At 67.2% G+C, this 18227-nt stretch overlaps 3 protein-coding genes across 4 annotated transcripts in view; 2 read left to right on the plus strand and 1 right to left on the minus strand.

Moving 5' to 3' along the window:
• Positions 1-9066, minus strand: part of H696_01647 — a gene marked incomplete at its 3' end in the record, with an annotated part of 25012 nt that extends 15946 nt beyond the window's left edge. The window contains exons 1-4 of one of the 2 annotated variants that reach the window (XM_009495550.1): positions 8940-9066; positions 8332-8799; positions 5870-8096; positions 340-5705 (exon numbers count right to left, since the gene is read on the minus strand). In XM_009495550.1, the coding sequence (XP_009493825.1) occupies positions 340-5705; positions 5870-8096; positions 8332-8677 (7939 nt within the window). In that variant the 5' untranslated portion in view covers positions 8678-8799; positions 8940-9066. Of the gene's footprint in view, positions 1-213; positions 5706-5869; positions 8097-8331; positions 8800-8939 lie in introns of both variants that reach the window. The other variant, XM_009495551.1, reaches the window with a different exon arrangement.
• Positions 9067-10666: 1600 nt separating this feature from the next.
• Positions 10667-13202, plus strand: H696_01648 (hypothetical protein; the record flags this gene model as incomplete). The annotated part of the gene is made up of 3 exons (XM_009495552.1): positions 10667-11796; positions 11951-12090; positions 12233-13202. Exons 1-3 carry the CDS (start codon positions 10783-10785, stop codon positions 13200-13202), a joined length of 2124 nt encoding a protein of 707 aa, XP_009493827.1. The 5' UTR covers positions 10667-10782.
• A 412-nt stretch (positions 13203-13614) lies between these two features.
• H696_01649 (hypothetical protein) lies at positions 13615-17948 on the plus strand. Its single transcript, XM_009495553.1, has 11 exons — positions 13615-13893; positions 14048-14654; positions 14805-15094; positions 15207-15279; positions 15419-15500; positions 15605-15876; positions 15994-16084; positions 16219-16316; positions 16447-16844; positions 17010-17273; positions 17452-17948. The coding sequence occupies exons 1-11, from the start codon at positions 13734-13736 to the stop codon at positions 17694-17696; spliced, it is 2580 nt and encodes an 859-aa protein (XP_009493828.1). The 5' UTR covers positions 13615-13733; the 3' UTR covers positions 17697-17948.
• Positions 17949-18227: the final 279 nt, after the last annotated feature.

The raw sequence follows: 18227 nt of genomic DNA on the forward strand, positions 1-18227 counted from the left end.
GGGGGGGGGGGGGGGGGGGGGGGAAGACAAAGGACGATGGTAAGAATGGGAAAGGAGAAGACAGAGGAAGAAGGGAGGAGGCAGCCGGGGCAAGGAGAGACACAGAAAGGAAGAAGAAGAGAAACAGAGAGAGAAAGAGGAGCGAGAGCAGAGGCTCTAAGGCCCAGCCCTCGGCCCCTTCCACATGGAAGGGCGCCACACAAAGCGACGCACCGGCAATGCCCGGGCTGAAATCCACATCCACCTCCTGATAGTCGGTGGACAGGGAGTTCAGCGAAACCGAGAGGCCGGTCGCGTCGGACGCCGGGGCTGGCGGCACCGCCCGCGAAAGCGACATACCAGCACCATCAGCTGCCAGGAGCTCCGGCAGCAGCACGCCAGTCACCGGACCGGAGCCCGGGGCGTGAACCGGAGGATGATACAGGCCGAAGGAGCTCTCCAGGTCCGGGGAGCCCATGCCCGCGCCATGGTGGTAGTGATGCCCATGCTGCCGATCGGGGCCATGCTCGTCATCCGAATCTTCGCCCTCCGAATCGTCGAAGGTGCCGGGGTCGGCCTTGGCCAGGGCGCGCGCGGCGCGCAACTCCATGGCCATGGCATCATGGCTGCTGGCCGAGGCGGCCGTGTGCGTGTCCCACAGGCCGACGCGCTGCATGACGCTGCGCTGGGAGAAGGAAAACACCAGGATGGCCAGCTCGCTGATGATGTGCGGCGAGAAGAGCGACGAACAGTACTTCTGCAGGCCCAGCACAACAAACCACGGGTACTGGAAGTCATCCGGCAGGGCCGCAGCCTCGCAGTCCACAACATTGATGTCCCAGCCCATCGGGAATTGGGCGATGTACTTGGCCAGGATGACCGCCTCCGTGTAGTAGATGATGAAGCGCCAAATGTGCTGCGGGCGAATGGGCGACAGAGCTGGCACATGGACGCCAAACAGCAGGACCACCACCGCCGGGATGGTGGACAGGATGGACGCATTGAGCACCTGGTTGAGGAAGATGAAGAAGTACACCAGCAGATGCACATGCGCCACCAGGCACAGGGTCACCCCCTGGAGGATGAGCCACACCCGGGTGGCCACCGATCGGGTCTTCTGCAGCTCCACCCGCAGGCTGGCCACGGTCGGCAGCTGCTCCAGCTCGCAGTAATCCGCGCAACCGGCATACAGCAGGAAAATCAGGGCATCCATGGCCCGGTTGTACCAGGGCTGCTGCGCGGTCGGATGCGGCAGGCCAGCCTCGGCCAGGGCCTGGGACAGGTCATTCGCCGAGGAGGCAGCCCCCCCAGCCGGCAGGGCGGATGAGCCGGGCTCCCCGGCCTCGCTGCTGGGGGGATGGATCACACGACCGGTTTCCGACTCGAACATCAGCGACACATCGGCCTGAACCGCCCCGGCGGGGAGGGGATCCCCCCCGGTGCCGGCGTCCAGCCCCACGGCACTGACACTCGGCGAGGGCGGCCCATCCAGCAACGCCGCACTGGCCATGTGTCGAGCGTGCGACTGCGACACATGCTCCAGCCCCGGGGACCCGGGGAAGGTCATGCTGCTGGAGGTCCCGGCGCCCGGGGTGGCGGCGGCGGTGCCGGTGCCGGTGCCGGTATTCGTGGTCGAGGCTGACAAGTCCAAAAGCGACTCCGAGGCAAAGAAGACCGACGGATCGCCACTGGCGGCCGTCTGCTCGATGGTCAGCTCCGGCAGGTCACGCCGGCCACGGAAGGTGACACCAGCCCAGCGAGCGTAGAACTTCTTCGACATGGACTGGTACTTCTTCTCGGAGCGCGCGAAGTTGTCGTTGATCTCCTTGTTCCGGCGCTCCCGGTCGGCGCGCTGCTTCTCCTGGTACCGGACCTGCTGCTCGACGGCTTGCAGATCCTCCTTGACCAGATAGGCGCGGAGGAATTCGAAGCGCGTGGAATCGAAGATCATCTGCTGGATGAGCATGGCCAGGAAGACAAAGAGGTTGAGAATGCGCGCATTGGAGAAGGCCAGGCTCACTTGCTCCGAGCTGGCCGGAAGCAGCCCACCCAGCAGGGTGCTGGTCAGCAACCCGGCCAGGCTGCCCTCCCCCGGGGGAGGGGTCACATCCATCGGGTTGAGGGTCAGCTTGGAGAAGCCGATGATGGACATGATGTTTTGGATGTTGGCCGGCAGCTCCACGATGTAGGCCGGCAGCTGGCAGGCGATCAGCACGAAGAACCAGAAGTAATTATACAGCCGGTAATAGCGCCACGCCCGGCGCCGGAGGGCCTCATTCTTGATGACATTCTCCCCGATGGACAGGAAGTACAGGGAGAAAACCAGATAGATGAAGGACAGCAGGCTGACCACGGACGTGCCACACGTGAAGGTCAAGATGATGACCAGCCGGTAGAAGTACCGGTACGCCAGCAGGCGCATCTCATTGAAGATGGTCCGCGGGGTGACGGTGAAGTCGTCCTCCACCGAGCACGGGTGCGACATGTCCGCACCCAGGGGCAAATCCAGCGACAGGAGCAGCATATTCTGGTCCGACGAGTCGTGATAGTCATCGTAGTCGTAGAAGTCCTCCAGGTAGACCATGTTGGCCGGGTCGGTGCTGGCCCCGGCCGGGGCCACAAGCCCGGCACCACGCAGCCAGGACTCCGGCATGCCCACAGCCGCCAGCGACTGACCAATCCAGCCGGTTGGCTGTGCCGGGCCCGGGACATGGTGCTCCCGAGCCGCGGTCGCCAAGGCGGCCGCCTGGTCGGCCGTCAGCAGAAGCGGCTGCGAGGGGTCACCCTCCCCGGCCAGGTCGACAGCCATCTCCGGGGACATGTCCCCGGCATCGGTGTACGGCGAGTTGACCGACACCGGGGCGGTGTCCTCCGAGGCGGCCATCTTGCCATCCAGCGGCCCAACACGCGGCGAGGTACTCACCCGGGCCGCGGCTTCCTGGATGTCCTGCTCGAAGCGGTCCTGCTCGGCATACCGGCGCAACACGCCGGACACAATCCCCGCGCACAGGAGGAGGAGGAAGTCCGCCGACAGAAGCCGCACGCCCACCTTCTCCGGGGCCAGGCCCAGGGCAAAGCGCAGCCCCTCATCCAGGGACTCCCACGGGAAGGCAGGCCAGTCAGGCGCCGGGCCGAGGGCCACAAAGTACTGCCAGGCGATCAGGATCACGGTCACCAGGCGCAGCAGGGTCCAGGCCCAGCGCCGGGCCCGGCCACCGCGTCGCAGCGACCCGCTGCCCACAATCAGATGCACACCGAGGATGGTCAGGTAGATGAGCCCGATGAGGTTCAGGTGCACGAGGGCCGCCACCAGATGCAGGATCAGGGTCAGCTCAAAGCCAAAGTGCGCGAAGGGCCAGGCCAGGAAGCTCAACAGCCGCGAGGCCACCAGCGGCCAGGTGCGCGAGGGAAGGGCATCCTCGGCATCGGGGCTGGCCCGGGGGGCCGGCTTGCCGGTGGCCATGCTGCTCGGGGCCATGCCCACATCCAGCCCCGGGACATTGGGGGATCCCGCGCCGATGGTTGACAGAGATTGGTCCAACTCGTCGGCCAGCAAGTCCGGGTCATGCTCCGCCTCGTGCAGGGCCGGCAGCAGGTCCGCCGGGAGGGCGGTCATCGCTGCCATCGCCACCGAGGCGGTCGCATCGGCCGATGGAGAGTCGAGGCTCATGCCAGACTTGCCGGCGGACTTGGACCCCGAGTCGGCGGTCACCGCGCTGTCCACCAAATCGGCCAGTTCGCGGAAGTCCGGGAAGTAGAGCCCGGCCCGGGGAACCGGCAGCAGGGCAATCTCCATGTCGGGGTTGTACTTGAAGCGCGACCGGTTGAGGGTGGCATGCAGGGAGGCGAACACCTGCCGCGCCCGGGGCCCGGTCATGCCGGGCATGTGCAGAATGCGCGTGTAGACAAAGAGGGCCCGGGCCGCGCGGCGATCCTTCCAGTCGGCATAGGCGAAGCGCTTGCGCCACTTGTCGGCCACCGGGGCAAAGACAATCAGCAGCATGCCGAGGATCTCGCAAATCATGAACCGGGCCGGGGCCGCATCCGCCAGCGGACCATCCTGCCCCGGAGGCGGCAGGGTCCGGAAGCCCACATACTCGATGAGAGACATGTCGGCCGGCAGGTCGCCCTGAACCGAGCGCAGCTGGAAGAGCATGCGCGACAGGACCAACAACGACAGGTAGATGAAGGCCGGGAAGCGGAAGAAGCGCTGCCAGCGCCGGCTGACGGCGAACACCAACGCCAGGGCCAGGGTGATGAAGTCCAGCACCGACAGCTGCGACAGGTTGGGCGCCGTGGTGGAGAAGAACAACATCAGGGCAATCAACCGCGGGGACACCTGCGTGAAGATGCGCTGCAGAATGCGCACCGACGACAGCAGGTAGTACGTGAAGCGATGGGAGCCCCCGGAGGAGGACTGCTTGCCGAAGCCGGCTGACGCCCCGGCGCCGGAGTCCGACGTGGAAGAAGCGTCGGCCGCCGGACCGCCGGACCCATGGGCAGACTCCACCCCAGGGGACAGGCTGCCGGCGCCGCCGGCGCCGCCGCCCACGGAGCCGGACTCCTGGCCAAGGCTCGTGGCAATGGTGGCCGCACGAGCGCGCGAGGAGCTCACTCCATACCGCCCGGCCGAGGCGTACCCGACAAATTGCCCGGGCGTGCCGGCCGCCACCGCGTGCGCGAGAGAGGCATCGACATCCGGCAGCGGCCCGAGCCCGGGCGAGGTGCCGGCAGATCCGGGCGTGGCCGACCCGGCGCCGGCCGTGGCCTCCTTGAAGACGGTCGACTGGTCGCCCGTGCGGAAGAGCCCGCCACTGGACACATACATGGCCACCTGGGACATGGTCAACAGCAGGATGGCCAGATGGTGAAGCAGGTAGAGGAACAGCTCGGCCGAGAGCTTGGCATGCAGGCCGATGTCCAGCAGGAGCTCCGGCGCGAAGACCTCCTGGGCCCACTCCTGCACGATCGGGAACTGGTACAGGTAGCAAAGGAAGAGATTGAACATGGCCAACACCACGGGCAGCAGCCAGAGGACCTTGAACACCGGGCGCCGGCTGAGCCCGAAGAAGGCCAACGAGGTGCACAGGTAGAAGACAATCAGGTAGCCGAGATCCATCAGGCTGGCCGAGGGCCGCGAGCTGAGGGAGCTCACCAGGAAGAGGACATAGCACACGAGGCGCATGCGGCGACGGGTGACCGACTGGGCCATGCGCCACAGGAGGTTCACCTCGGCCAGGAAGGCATACTGCCAGCAGGACTTCCGCGGGGCGTCGGCCGGCTTGTCGGCCGCCGGCGGCAGCGTCGCCGGGAAGAACGCCCGCCAGTCCGGCTGCGGGGAGTTGCTCACATACCCGAAGGTGGTCTGCTGCAGCCAACAAATGGCCTGAATGCCAATGTGCAGGCCGAGCCCAACCCACAGATCTCCGTGGTAATCCTCAAACCCGAGGATGATCACCCAGGCCGGGGGCTGGCCGGTGACCGGGTCCAGCGGGACAAACGCGTCCTTCCAGCTGAACTGCCACAGATATTGGGCACTCGACACGATGGCCGTATACAGCACCAGCAGGGTCCAGTACCGAACGGCCAGGTCCTTGCGCGACAGGAAGGCCAGGAAGAAGACCAGGAAGATGGAGTTGAAGACGTTGACCTTCATCAGACTGCACATGTAAATGACGAAGAGGGTGGGAATGTACAGGTTCTCGATGAACATGCGCAGCAGGAGGCTTGGAGAGGGGGGGGGGAGGGGGGGGAAGCGCGCGATCGCGAGATACAAATGTCAGCGACACATGGACAGCAACCGAGGAAGGCCGGCCAATCTCGAGAGAGAGAGAGAGAGAGAGAGAGAGAGAGAGGACAGAGAGGAGGGAGGGCAACAGTGTGAACATACCGGAAGCAAACGCCCATGAAGAGGAAGACACCGCGCATGCCGCCAAGCTTCTCCGGGGGGAAGGTGCGCTGAGGCGGCGGGGTGAAGGGGGTGGCCACGGCGACGGCCGAGGGCAGGGCCAATGAAGGCGCGGTAGAGGGGCCTCCTGACGCCCGAGTCGTGAGGGACAGCTCCGACATGAAGTCAAACTCCATGTACGGGTCGGAAAGGGTGGCCAGTAGCGGCTGATCCGGAGCCGAGGGGCCATCGAGGGTGTTGCTCCGAGTGCGCGGCGGGGAGGCCGGCGGGGAGATGTACTCGGCCAGGTCATCGGGAATGCCGGCCCCGGCCGAGGGGTCCCGGTCGGTGGCCAAAGAGGAGACAACCGACGGCAGGCCATGCTGAAGGAGCAGCTCCGTGCGCATGTCCATCAGGGCCAGGCGCCCGTCATACCCAGCCAGGCAGGGCGAATGGTCCAGGGACAAGAGGTGCGCCGAGGTGGTGGGGCAGCTGGCCGAGGTGGACCCACCGGTCGGCACCAGCGCCTGGAGGCCATACCGGCGCCAGGGGAACAGCAATACACAGGCAAGGGCCAGCAGGAGCAGCTGCGGGCCGAGCACGGCGATCGGCACATCAAACAGGTCCAGGCCGAATTCCGGCAGCGAGGGGAGGGGCAAGCCGCGGATGTTGAAGAGGAAGATGGTCAGCAGGTGGGCCACCTCCGCCAGGAGCAGGAGCCGGCGCGACCGCAGCACAAAGAGCAGTTGACTCGGGGCCGAGCGGCAAAGCATGGCCGCCAGAGCCCACAGGAGGAAGCCCAAGTTGATGTATGTCGGGAAGGACACCACCCACACCAGCAGGACCAGCGGCGTCAGGAGGGCCAAATGCCGGAGGACCATCTGCCCAAGGGACTGGGTCTGGTTGTAGCCGAGCATGTCCGCCGCTGCCAGGGACCCGCTGGGGCTGATGGCGAGGGAGGTGGCGCCCAGATCCGGGGCACTGGTGGCGGCCGAGACACCGGCGGAAGCGCCGACGCCGGCCCCGGGGCCCGACACACGCGGGTCGTAAATCGACGCGGCCGAGGGCGAGCTAATGGACGCCCGGGGGAGGAAGGGCCCGGGGGCGGCATCACCGGATGCGGGGGCCAGCCGGACGGACGACTGGTGGAAGGACTGCGACCGGGGGCGCGGCGAGGCAACACCAGCAGCAGTGGCAGCAAGCTCGCCCGGGGGTGGGCCGGAATCCGAGGCAGACCCCCGGCCATTGGGAGAGCCAAAATCATTGGCCATGGCGAAGCGCCGGAAGGGGATGCTTTCGCGGATGCCATAGCGCGAGAACAACAGGGACTTGATGCGCAGATGCCGGCGCATGGCCAGCACCGAGACGATCAGGACCACCTGGGCCAGGTACGCCGTCCAGGGGGTCGACCCGCCGTTGAAGAGCTGCACCAGGCCAAAGAGATCCGCCACCAGGGTCGGGAAGTTCTCATGGACCGGGGTCAACTGGTAGATGTAGGACAGGATGGTATGACAGCCGAGCACCAAGAGCAGGACCATCTTCACCATGCTGGCCAGGCGGAAGCGCACCGGCACCAGCAGGGTCCAGCAAAGCACCGCCCCCAGGGCCCAGGTAAAGTACAACAGCGACACGATGGAGGGCAAAGCCATGGCCAGGGTCCCCAGCAGGCAGAAGGTGGCCAGCAGGTAGGCCGATGACAGGCCCCGAAGGAATTGGCGCTTGCGCAGGTCGGCCGCCTTGGCCGGCGACAGGGGCCGGAGGGAGGGGTCGCGAGCGGCCAGGCGCTGGGCGATGGCCAGCTCGGCGATCCGGCGCGATGCACGAAGGGCATGCTCGGTGGCCTGGTCCTCGGGCAGCAGGAGGAATTGGAAGCGCGACATGCGCTGCGGGGGGGTCCGCCGGCGGAAGACCCGACGATACCAGCAGAAGCCGCTGATGATGAGAACCAGCGGGTCGGGCAGCAGCAGGCGCACGGCATCCGACGCGGAGCCGATGCGCGACAGACCGAAGAACACCAGCCACTCATAGGCCGCCGAGTCCGGCGGCCAGAGGGTCAGCGGGGCCAGCAGGTAGATCAGCTGGAAGATCAAGTGCAGCAGGACGAAGACCGAGCTGAGAGCAATGGTGAAGATGACAAGACCCTTCTGCCGCCGTGGGGGCAGGGCAAACAGATGGACGAAGAGGATCAGCAGGTAGCTGAGTGACATGATGCTGTATCGGAGGAAGACGGCTGCCGGACGTGGGGAACCGGGTGTCAAAGAACCGCATGGGTGGATGTGGGCAGGGCGGAGCGGGGGCGGAGTGGGGGCGGAGCGGGGGTGGAGCGGGGGCGGAGCGGGGGCGGAGCGGGGGCGGAGCGGGGGCGGAGCGGGGGTGGAACAGGGACGGGGCAAGCACGCGTGGCCCGGTCCCTCGGGATGTGGAGGGAGGGGGGGGGGAGGCACGGACGGGGGCAGTTGACGCACCAATACACATGGAAATCTGCCAAGTCCACTCGAGGGCAGTTTGCTGGCGGTGACGCCGGCGACGCAGCTCGGCCCGGGCTTGGGACATCGCCTCCTCGGAGGGGACAATGGCCGCCGGGGGATCCGGGCTGGCCGAGGCCTTGGCCGACTCGATGGCCGGGCTCGAGTCAGCGGCACCGGGGCCGGTGGTGTTGGTGCGCCGGCGCAGTTCCGGGCCATCGGGCATGCTGCTGGAGGCGAAATCCGGCGAGGCGCCAGTATCAGATGGCTGGCTGCTCGGCGAGGTGGTCACATCGCCGGAGGCCGGGGACAGGAGTCCCCCGGTCGAGAGGGGGCCATCGGCCATTGGTGACTCGGGGGAGGACGCCACCGCGAGGGCCAGCGGGTCTTCGGAGTCCGGGAAGATGCGGGCGATTTTGCGAGCTGTCTAGCAGTCTCCGTCCGCCGATACGGGGTCCGGGGACGGGGCTTCGACGGGCGGGGGGGGGGGAGATGAGCCGGGGCGGGGAAATCATGGCCATGGACGGAGGCGAGGCCGGGTCAGTCGCCGCCAGGAGGGGCGCGGGGGGAGCGGGGAAAGGAGAGCGGCTCAACGCAGACCGACGCACAATGAGTATCGCGAGGACCACCAAAGAGGGGAAAGAAGGGGAAATCAGACAGCGAGAAGGAGGGACAAGTGGGGCGACAGGGGAGGGGAGAGCGATGGGTAGATAGATGGAGAAAGACAAGGAGGAACAGTGTCCGGGCCCGACGCCCACCAGAGCGCCCCGGGGAGCCGGCACTTCAACGAGACATGTTCCAGGTGGAGGCGGAGACGACCCACCAAAACATCGTCTGACGAGTTACCTTCAGGTCCCTGGCCAGTCCACACCTGAGCGGGGACAGGGGGGGGGGGCGAGAGACAACTTTCGTCCTGGGCTGGACCCCCCGCCCCCCCCTCCCGATGCCTTCCCCACCATCCCGCCCCGTGGTCGGTTCAGATGCCCCGACATCGGCGCAAGGGCCTTTTGGGCGGGTGGGTGAACCGGTGTTTGACGGACATATCCCCGGATAATGCGGCCTTTAAAAAGTGCCGGGCTTTTCCCGGGTCTTGCGTCGTTTGTTCCAGTCAACCGGCCCCTCCCCCACCGGCGACCACCCGCTCGGTGTTCGTCGGCCCCCCAACAATAACAATGGCCCCCGGGGATTTTTCTTCTGAAAATACGGCCATATGCTGATGCGTGGACTGATGAGATCCCTCCCCTCCTGCCCGGCCGGCGTGGCCAAGATCGCCGCCCCCCCTCCCCTCGACCAACCCTCGCGCCTCATTCGCCAGGGCTCGCCCCGGGCCTCTGTCCCCCCCCCCCCCCCCCCCCCCCCGCGCGCGCTGGGGTCTGTCCCCTCCCGCCACCCATGCAGCCTTTCCTTCGACTCATGTTCGCCCTCTTTGTCCGCGGCCGTCTCAGTTGGTTGGCCCGGGGGGTGGGCTTCCGGGCAACCAGGCACCCCCACCACGCACACACCCCCGTGCGTGTGTCTTTGTATATGCGCGCCCCTCGCGCCCTTGGGGAGACGCACTCCCCGAGGGCCAGGCCGGGGGGGCGGGGGGGGGCGTGTGTTATTGTTTCCCGGCCCCCTGGCCGCCGGCAAGCGCCCGGGGCGGCTGCCCCAGGTGAGTTGCCGCATGAGTGGGTTCGTCGGGCGCCCTCTTGCACCCCGTGGAAAAACAACAGCCCTGTTCTGGGGGCCCCGCTCCCCCCCCCCCCCCCCGCCCCGCCCCGCGCGCGCACGCGTCTGGCCCCGACTGCGCCTGCCCATGAGTCCGGGTTGGGGCGCTGCCAACGGACACATTTGCTGAGCCTGGGGCGACCGCCGGGCCCCCTACACAGGCAGACCACGCACGCACGCGCACCACACACACACGCGTGTGCGTGTGTCTTTGTATATGCGCGTGTGGCGCGCCCTGGCGCGGTGCGACTCTGCCGGCGCGGGGCGCCAACCCTGCCCCAGGAGCGCAGCACAGCCCGGTGACCAATGTATATCACCTGCTCCGCGGTCAGATGCCCTCCATTCCCCGAGCCGGGGAGCGCCCGATCTCCGCCCCGGCCGGCAGGCCAACCTGAGCCGAAAGAACCACAGCCGCCGGAGGCCGGCGAAGTTGGACCTGGTGCCCCACCTATTTGTATGGGCGAAGGTCGGCAAGGGGGCCGGGGCCTTCCTTTCGCTGCTCCTGTGCCCCCTTCCACGATAGTCTGACCATCGGGCTCGGGGGGGGGGGGGGGGACCGGCCAAGATCGCCGCTTTATGAGGCCGGATTGCGCCGGGAGGCGCGGCCCCTCTCGCCCGGAGAGGACATCGACGCCGGTTTCATCCATCTTCCTTTCCTGTGCCCGCTGCCTCCGCTTCCCTGCCTCTCTTCAAGACGCTCCCCCCATCCCCCGTCCCCTCCCTTCCCCCCGCCCCGGCCGTCGGATGCTCGCCCACCTGGCGAGGCGACTCTCCTCCCCCCTTCCGACCCTCCGCTGCGCCGGTCCTGCCACCGCGATCCCCACGGTCGCCGCTCGCTCTCCCTTGATGTCGCTCGCCGCACACCCGAAAAGGAAGTCGTCCTCGCGGCCGATGCACCAGCGTGCGGCGGCTCCCGCCGACCGGGCCAGTTGCACGCCGGAGCTGTCCGGCCGGACGCCGACTCTGGAGGCCGGCGCACCGTCGCAGGACACCGACAGCACTGCTTCCACCTGTGGCCCGCTGCCGCCGCTGCCTTCCGACATGGTGGCCCTGCCGGCCCTGGCCAGCGTCATGCTTCGGGCGGGCGCCCTCGCGGCCGCGGTCATCCGGGTCCTGTCCCAGAATATCCCCTGCGATGGCCGGCTGAAGGCCGACCAGACGCCACAAACATTGGCCGACCTCGCCTCGCAGTCCGTGATTGAGCGCCTCCTCCGGCGCAACTTCCCCGAGCTGCAGCTCGTCGGCGAGGAGGACGGCTATTCGCTGGGCGCCGACTCGGATGACGATTCGGAGGACTATGCCCCGGCCATTCCGCCCGGAGATGCCACCCCGCGTGCCTCCTCCTCCCCGGACATGGACGCGGAGCCGGAGATGCCGGGCGGTCCGCGCACGGCCGACACGCCACTTCTCGGGCAAATCCGGCGCCTGGTGCGCTGGGCAGTGCGCCTCGGCGGGGCCGAGCACATCCAGCACATGGACGCCTACACGCCGGTCTTCCGCCCTCTGACGGCCGATGCCTTCCTGGATCTGCCCTTCGACAGTCCTTTCGCCGGGGCCACCGCCGCCGAGCGCCTGGACCTGGATCACCTATTCCTGGAGGCCGACCATGCCTTCCGTACCTTCCACAAGGCGGCCCGGCCGGGGCGCGTGGTGTATGGCCGGCGCCAGGCGCCCTCGGACGAGGCACCCGGCGATGCGAGCACTGTCCACCGGGTGGCCCGCCTCGGTCCCTGGCACACGGCCCCGGCCAGGGATATTGTACGTCCACGCGCGTGTGCCTCCTTCCCTCCCCCCCCCACACACACATGCACACATGCACACAGGCGCACAGGCGGTCCGGTACACTGACCGTTGGCGCACTCGCTGTTGTGCCCCCCCCCCCGCCCTCGCCTCCTGTCCTTTTCAACCAAAGTTGGTGTTCATCGATCCGCTGGATGCCACGAGTACCTTTGCCTCGCGCAACCTGAGCGAAATTCACGCGGTCACGGTCATGGTCGGCGCCTCGGTCAATGGTCATGCCACGCTGGGTATCCTGTGTCAGCCTTTCGGGCCGTGCGTTCGGCCGGTTTCCGGTCTGCCCTTCTGCCGTCCTCCGACCGTCCCCTTGTTGACCCTGTCTTTTTCCCCTCCCTCCCTCCCTCCCTGCCGCCCGCCCCTCTCTCCCCCCCCCCCCCCCTTTCCCATGCAACATCAGCATGCGTTCGTATGTCGGACTCGTCGGGGTCCCGCCAGCTGGGGGCGGCTTTGCTCGGCGCCAGCGCCCGGCCCCGGCATACTCGCATCGCTCCCGCGGCGGCAGCCGCGACCCGTCCATCGCCCTGGCCATGACAAACTCCGCCAATCCCGACCGGATTGGACCCACCCTCAACCTGGCGTCCTTCCTTTGCTCGGTGCCCGTTCCGCTGAATGGCGACGGCACCGGGGGCCGGCTGATGTCCCCCCCGCCGACCACGGCCACCACCCCCGACCAGTCGAACTTGTCCGTGTCCTTGCTCCGGGTACCGGGGGCCGGCTTCAAGTTCATCAACATCCTCGAGCAAACGGCCGATGCATACATCCACCCCTCATCCGGGGGCTTGTCCTTGTGGGACACCTGCGCCGGGGCGGCCATCATCACTGCCAACCATGGGCTGGCCACTGATGCGACCGGCGTGCCGATCACCTACCACCGTCGAGCCGGCGAGACGGCCGGACCGCTGGAGCACCAAACCGGCTTCTTTGCCGTCTGTGCGCCCTGGTGCCTGGGGGCCTTGAATGCCGCCACCGGTGGGATCACCCAGGTCTCGAACCCCGGCGCCGACATGGCCCCCTTCCCGCGCTTCCCCTCCGGCCGTGTGTCCTGGCACCCCGCCCTCTTCCGCCATGCCCCCTCGCTCTACCCCCCGAGCATGATCTGTCCCTTCTTCTGGCCGCGCGGCCGGCATCCGGCTTCCTTCCCGGACATGGCCGAGTATGACCCGCTGGATGTCCAGCGCTTCGCCGGGCTTGAGGACTTCTTCCGGCAGAACCGCCGCCGCCGTCAGTCGCACCCTGCTCACCCCCGCGGCCCCGGCGAGCGCCATGGACCGGGTCCGCGCGGCGGCGGCGGCGGCGGCGGCGGCGGCGGCGGCGGCGGCGGCAACCGTCGTAAGCGTCCCTCTCCCTCCTCTCTCCCCTCCCTGTAGGCAGGGAATGCCATCTACCTCCCCTCTCCCCCACCCCCCTGCCTGCTCCTTGCCTGAATAGACTGCTCTCCCCGGTCCTCGCCGTGTGTGGCCTTTGCTCCGGGGTCTTTCGTTGATGCGCCCCCGTTGGCACATGTTCTCCGGCGGGCACACACTCACCCAAGTGCCGACGCATGCGACGGCGTTTTCTTGGGCGTGTGTTCGTGCGCACACGCGCCCTGAGGCAGGGGGCAACGGCGGGGCCGGGGACGGAAACAGCGATGGATCGCGCATCGCTGCCCCTGTCCTAGAGACTTGCGCCGGCAGGCGGTGTGGGCTGCGCGCGTCCCGGCGTACATGAGGCTGAGCCTTTTCACGGGGGCAAGTGGCCTGGCTCGCAAGGCGGATTCCCAGTAGCACCTCCCTGTTCTCTCTCTCTCTCCCCCCCCCCTCCCCACTTGCCCCCGTATCCTCGTCGCCCTCTCGGTTCTCCCTGGTCTTTGCTCTCTTCCTCTCTTCCGCCCCCTGAACGCGACGCCGGCCCGCCCCAGGATGTCCGCCACCTCCTCCAGCACCGTCTCCCGCTCGACCAGGGCCATCTCCGCCCTGCTGCGGGGCGGGGACGCGGCCTCCGAGGACTCCACCCCTGCCGGTGGGTACCCAGCCAACCCTCTCCCCAATGCCATGTTCCGGTCTTACTCCTCTCACACTGGTGCGCGGTGCCTCCTTTGCCTCTGTCCACCCCCTCCTCCCTCTGTGGTGTCGTTCTGACAGTCCTGACCCTTCTCTCTCTCTCTCTCTCTCTCTCTCTCTCTATCGTGGCCATCCCTCCTCCCCCCCTACTTTCCCCCTCCTATCCGTCAAAGCGGCCACCAATGTGGACGTGGAGCTGCCGGCCGGTGCGGCTGGTGCCGCGCTCGGCCTGGCCTGGTGTGGTGACCGCAGCTTTGCCCTTTTCACCGGATCCGAGCGGCCGTCTGTCGCGGGCGAGGCGAAGGCCCTCGCCTCGAGCGATGGCGGCGCCAACGCTGGCGGGCACATTTCTGCCACGGCCTCACTCCTGAGCCAGGTGTCGCAAAAGGCCGGGTCGATGTCCCGGGAGCCGGCATTCTCGCCGACCGCCGCGGCCGGGATTCAGTTGATGGCCGCGCGGCCGGGTTTCCTGGCAGCTGACCTTCGTCCGCTGCTCATCCAGTCGTACACGGTGTTCTCCCTGCTGCAGCGCCTCATGGAGGCCGTCAATTCCGGGGCCATGCTGACCACCCTGTCGGACCTGGCCGTCCGGTCGCTGGCCACCTCGGCCAAGCTGATCAGCTGCTCCTCGGCTCCGGACACGGCCCCTGGCTCGCCGAATGTCGATGCCCTGTCGTCGTCGTCCTCGTCAGCCCTCTCGTCTCCGACCCTCCCGGCCGCCGATGCCACCAACATCCAGCTCCTCACGAACATCTTCCGCTCGCGCCCGGCCGCGGACATGTACGCTGTCTTCGTTTCCTCCCCTGCGCCCATCCTCATCGTGAGCTCTGCTTCACTGGCGACTGGAGCTGATCTAACACCCCTTTTGGTCCCCCTCGCCCCCGCTGCCGATGCCGCCCCACTCTCCTCCTCCCCGGCTGCTTGGAGTAGCCCGGCCCAGGATGTGGCTCTGCGCATCCTTTTCCAGGTGTCCTCCAGCTATCGGGCATCGCTGGAGCAGCAGTGTGTCCACCTGCAGGGGCTCCTAGATGAGGAGCTGTCCCGGGGGGGCCCGGCCGACCGGATGACCATCGGACCGCGCGCCACCGAGATCGGCACGGCTGTGGCCCACCTGCGTGATGTCCACTCCATCTGGCTGCTGGCCGAGTTGCTGTATATCGGCTCGTCTTCCTCCGACATGATCGACATCATCCTGCACTGGTCGCGCTTTTCCAAGGCTCGTGCGTGGCCGCCCCTCCTCCCCCGAAGAGGCCTCACTCCCAATGCCTGTGCCGCTGCTCGTGCAGCCCCTTCGCCCGCGCTTCTTCTCAACTGACACGCGACTGGACCCAGTCCCGGAGGAGCGCCGCTTCCTGCAGGCCCCGAAGTCCCTTTCCCAGGAGAGTCTCATCATCCTCTTCCTCAGGTGTGTCTTTCTCCACTCGTCTCTCTGCTGCCGGTGCCCGGCCCCAAACTCATCTCTCGCTCTCGCGCACGCGCGCTCTTTCTCTCTGTCTCTTTTTTCTTCTGCCCCGTCCCCTCCCCCTCCCATAACCGGGGACCAGCCTCATCTGCCGCGGACAGATTCACTTCGCCGCGCAGGTCCTCTCCCACGTCAACTCCCCGGGCGCGCATGCCTTCCGCACTGTACGATCATGCTGAGAGGACGCCCGTTGCCTGGCCCTCCCGGAACCCCCTTCGCGACCCTCTCCCCTTCCTTTCCTTGTCTAACCCCTCGCCTGGCAATTCAGCTGCTTCTCGCCTGCCCGATGCCGGAGCCCGGCGCCGGGAATGGCCCGATCGCGCATCTGCGCTCGCGCGCCTACAATCAATGGCTTGGCACCCTGCAAAAGTGCACCAGCCAGCCGATTTTGGCCGACCCGGACCTCGGCCCGGTCCTGCGTATGATGCAGGGCGATGCGCACGTCATCTTCCGGCTGACCGGGGCCCGCTGGTTCGATCTCCTGACCAGCACCCTGTGCTACACACCGGAGCTTAGCCTGTCCAATCACATCGAGGTCGGGTGCGTACCGTGTGTACACCACTCATCACTCCCTGCGCGCCATGCCGACTCACACCTTCCGCTCTGGTTCCCCCTTCGCCCTGTTGCGCCCCCTTCGCGGTTTTGCTTTTCTGGCAGGCATCTTTTCACTGCCCTCCAGCTCTCCACTGGCGGGCTTCCCCTGGCCGACCAGATTGAGATCAGCCTCCTTCGCATGCACCTGACCTCGGTGCGTGTGTCCCTCTGCCGTATCTTCCTCCTTCGACGCTTTCTCCACTCACGCCTCTCCCACTTCACTGTTCTCTCTCCCCCCCCCTCCCCTGCCCCCCGCCCCCCGCCTGGCCTCTGTCTCGCCTGGGGTAGGCTCTCCGCTTCTGCTCCGAGCTTGATCCCTGGCTTTCGGCCCACCTGACGGACTTGCTCTTCCATTCCGGCTCCCTGGAAAGCGAGCTCCTCGTCCAGTGCGTTCCGCTGCGTCCACCCCACCGGCCGGCACACACACACACACACACACACACACACACACACACACACACAGACATCACAGCTCGGTTTGGATCTAACCCTCGTTCTGGGCCCCAATCGTCCCAGGGCCAACGATGTGCCAGCCGGGCCGTCAAGCGCCGATATTCGCCTGCATTTCCTGGCCCCATACGGCACGGCGCTCATGGAGCAGCACAACCTTTGGCGCCTGGGCGTGGACTACTTGTCCTCGTGCGGGCCGCCCGGGGCCGCCATGTTGGAGGCGCTCATCTTGCGCCTGCCGCTGGGCACCGATGAGCAGGTTGCCCGCGTGGTCGACGTGTGCGAGATGCTGCAGCTGACGGACTGCGTGTCGGACGTGTACTCGGTCCTGGCTCGGCGAGCCCTGTCCACCGGGGCCCCGGTCAAGGCCCTGCACTATTACTTGCTGACCAGCGACCCGGTCGAGGGGTCGCGCCGGGTTCTCTCCTGGCTGTGCCAGCGCCTCGTCGGCACTCCATCCCCAGGTGCGTGCGCCCGGCCCGCCGGTTGCTTCGGCTCTCCGATGCCTTTTGGAAGGCGGTTGCTTTTTTTTTTCTTGCCCCCCTTGCGCGCCTCGTCCCTTGTCTCCGGTGTTGACCCTTCTCCCCGGCTCCGGCTCTCCTCGTTCCTTCCTTTTTCGGCCCGTGCAGAGACCCTTGCCCTGCTGCAGGGGTTCGCCGAGCAGATTGAGATTGTCCTGCAAAGCCAGGCTCTCCGCTCGGGGCCGGTCTTGCCTGATCTGCAGCTCTTCGTGCACTTCTGCCACCTCCGCCAGCGCTTCGAGCAGGGCGATCTCCCGGGGGCAGTGCACACCCTGCGTAGCATCTTCATGCGTCCGGCCGAGTTGTCGGTCTTCTCCCCCTCGACGCACATCTGGCCGCTGGTCTTTGAGACAGCCTTGCCGTTGATCCGCGGTGCGCCCACCATCGTTGCCCACGCCTCCTGCCTTGCCCCCCTCCCCCCCCCCCCCCCCCCCCCCCCCGGTCCCCTCCTGTCCGGTGTGGCGGTTGGCCATTCTCCGGGCGCACAGTTGCTCACACCATGTTGTCACTGGTGGCCCCTGTGCCCTTTCCTCGCCCCCTTTCTGGCCAGATTCCCCGGATCTTGTGGCCCACGAGCTGGCCAGCAAGATGCTTGCCCAGCTCGACCAGCTGGCCACCATCGTGCAGTTCATGGCCCGGCAGCCGCCGACCGGCCCGGCGGCCGGCGCGCCGCATGGGGCCCGCCGCGGCCCCGCCCCCCCCGTTGATGGTGCCGCTCTTGACCGCCTCCAGCCCGTTCGCGTTGCTCTTGTCCTTGTCCTGGGTAGCTGCTTCTTTGACATCAGCAAGCACTAGAAGAAAGCTCCCCCGCCGTGTTCGCTTTTCCCGTGCCGCTGCTCCGGATCCCCCACCCTCGCCTGCGAGGGAGGGGGGCCGAACAGGGCAGGGCAACCGGAAAAAGCGAGCGAAAAAAATCCCCCGAGCCAGCCCCCAACCCCGTGTCGTATCTCGCCCGGCCCGAACTGCCGACGGAGATGAATAAATATACAACCAGTGTATCACGTTGGCGCACAAGCGCGTCACGTTGTCCATCAGGTGATTCCCCGCCCTCATCATAACAATCTCAGCCAGTTTCCGGCCCTCTGGTCCGCTGTGTCCCCGCTCATTTTTTGTCTCGATGTTGGGCGGAGCGGGGGGGGGGGGGGGGCCTTCACCGGCAGGGGGCTGGCGCGTCTTGGTCGGTGGCTGTGCTCGCCCGCTCTAATTTACATCTTTGCCCGCCAGCCAGGCAACCACCCCCCCATCTGCCCCGCCTCGCACACACGCTCCCTTGTGTGGTCATATTCACATTCTGTCTGCTCGCCAGTGATCTCCCGTGGTACCCCC

The sequence above is a fragment of the Fonticula alba genome (assembly GCF_000388065.1).
Source record: "Fonticula alba strain ATCC 38817 unplaced genomic scaffold supercont2.2, whole genome shotgun sequence".
Lineage (NCBI taxonomy): Eukaryota > Rotosphaerida > Fonticulaceae > Fonticula > Fonticula alba.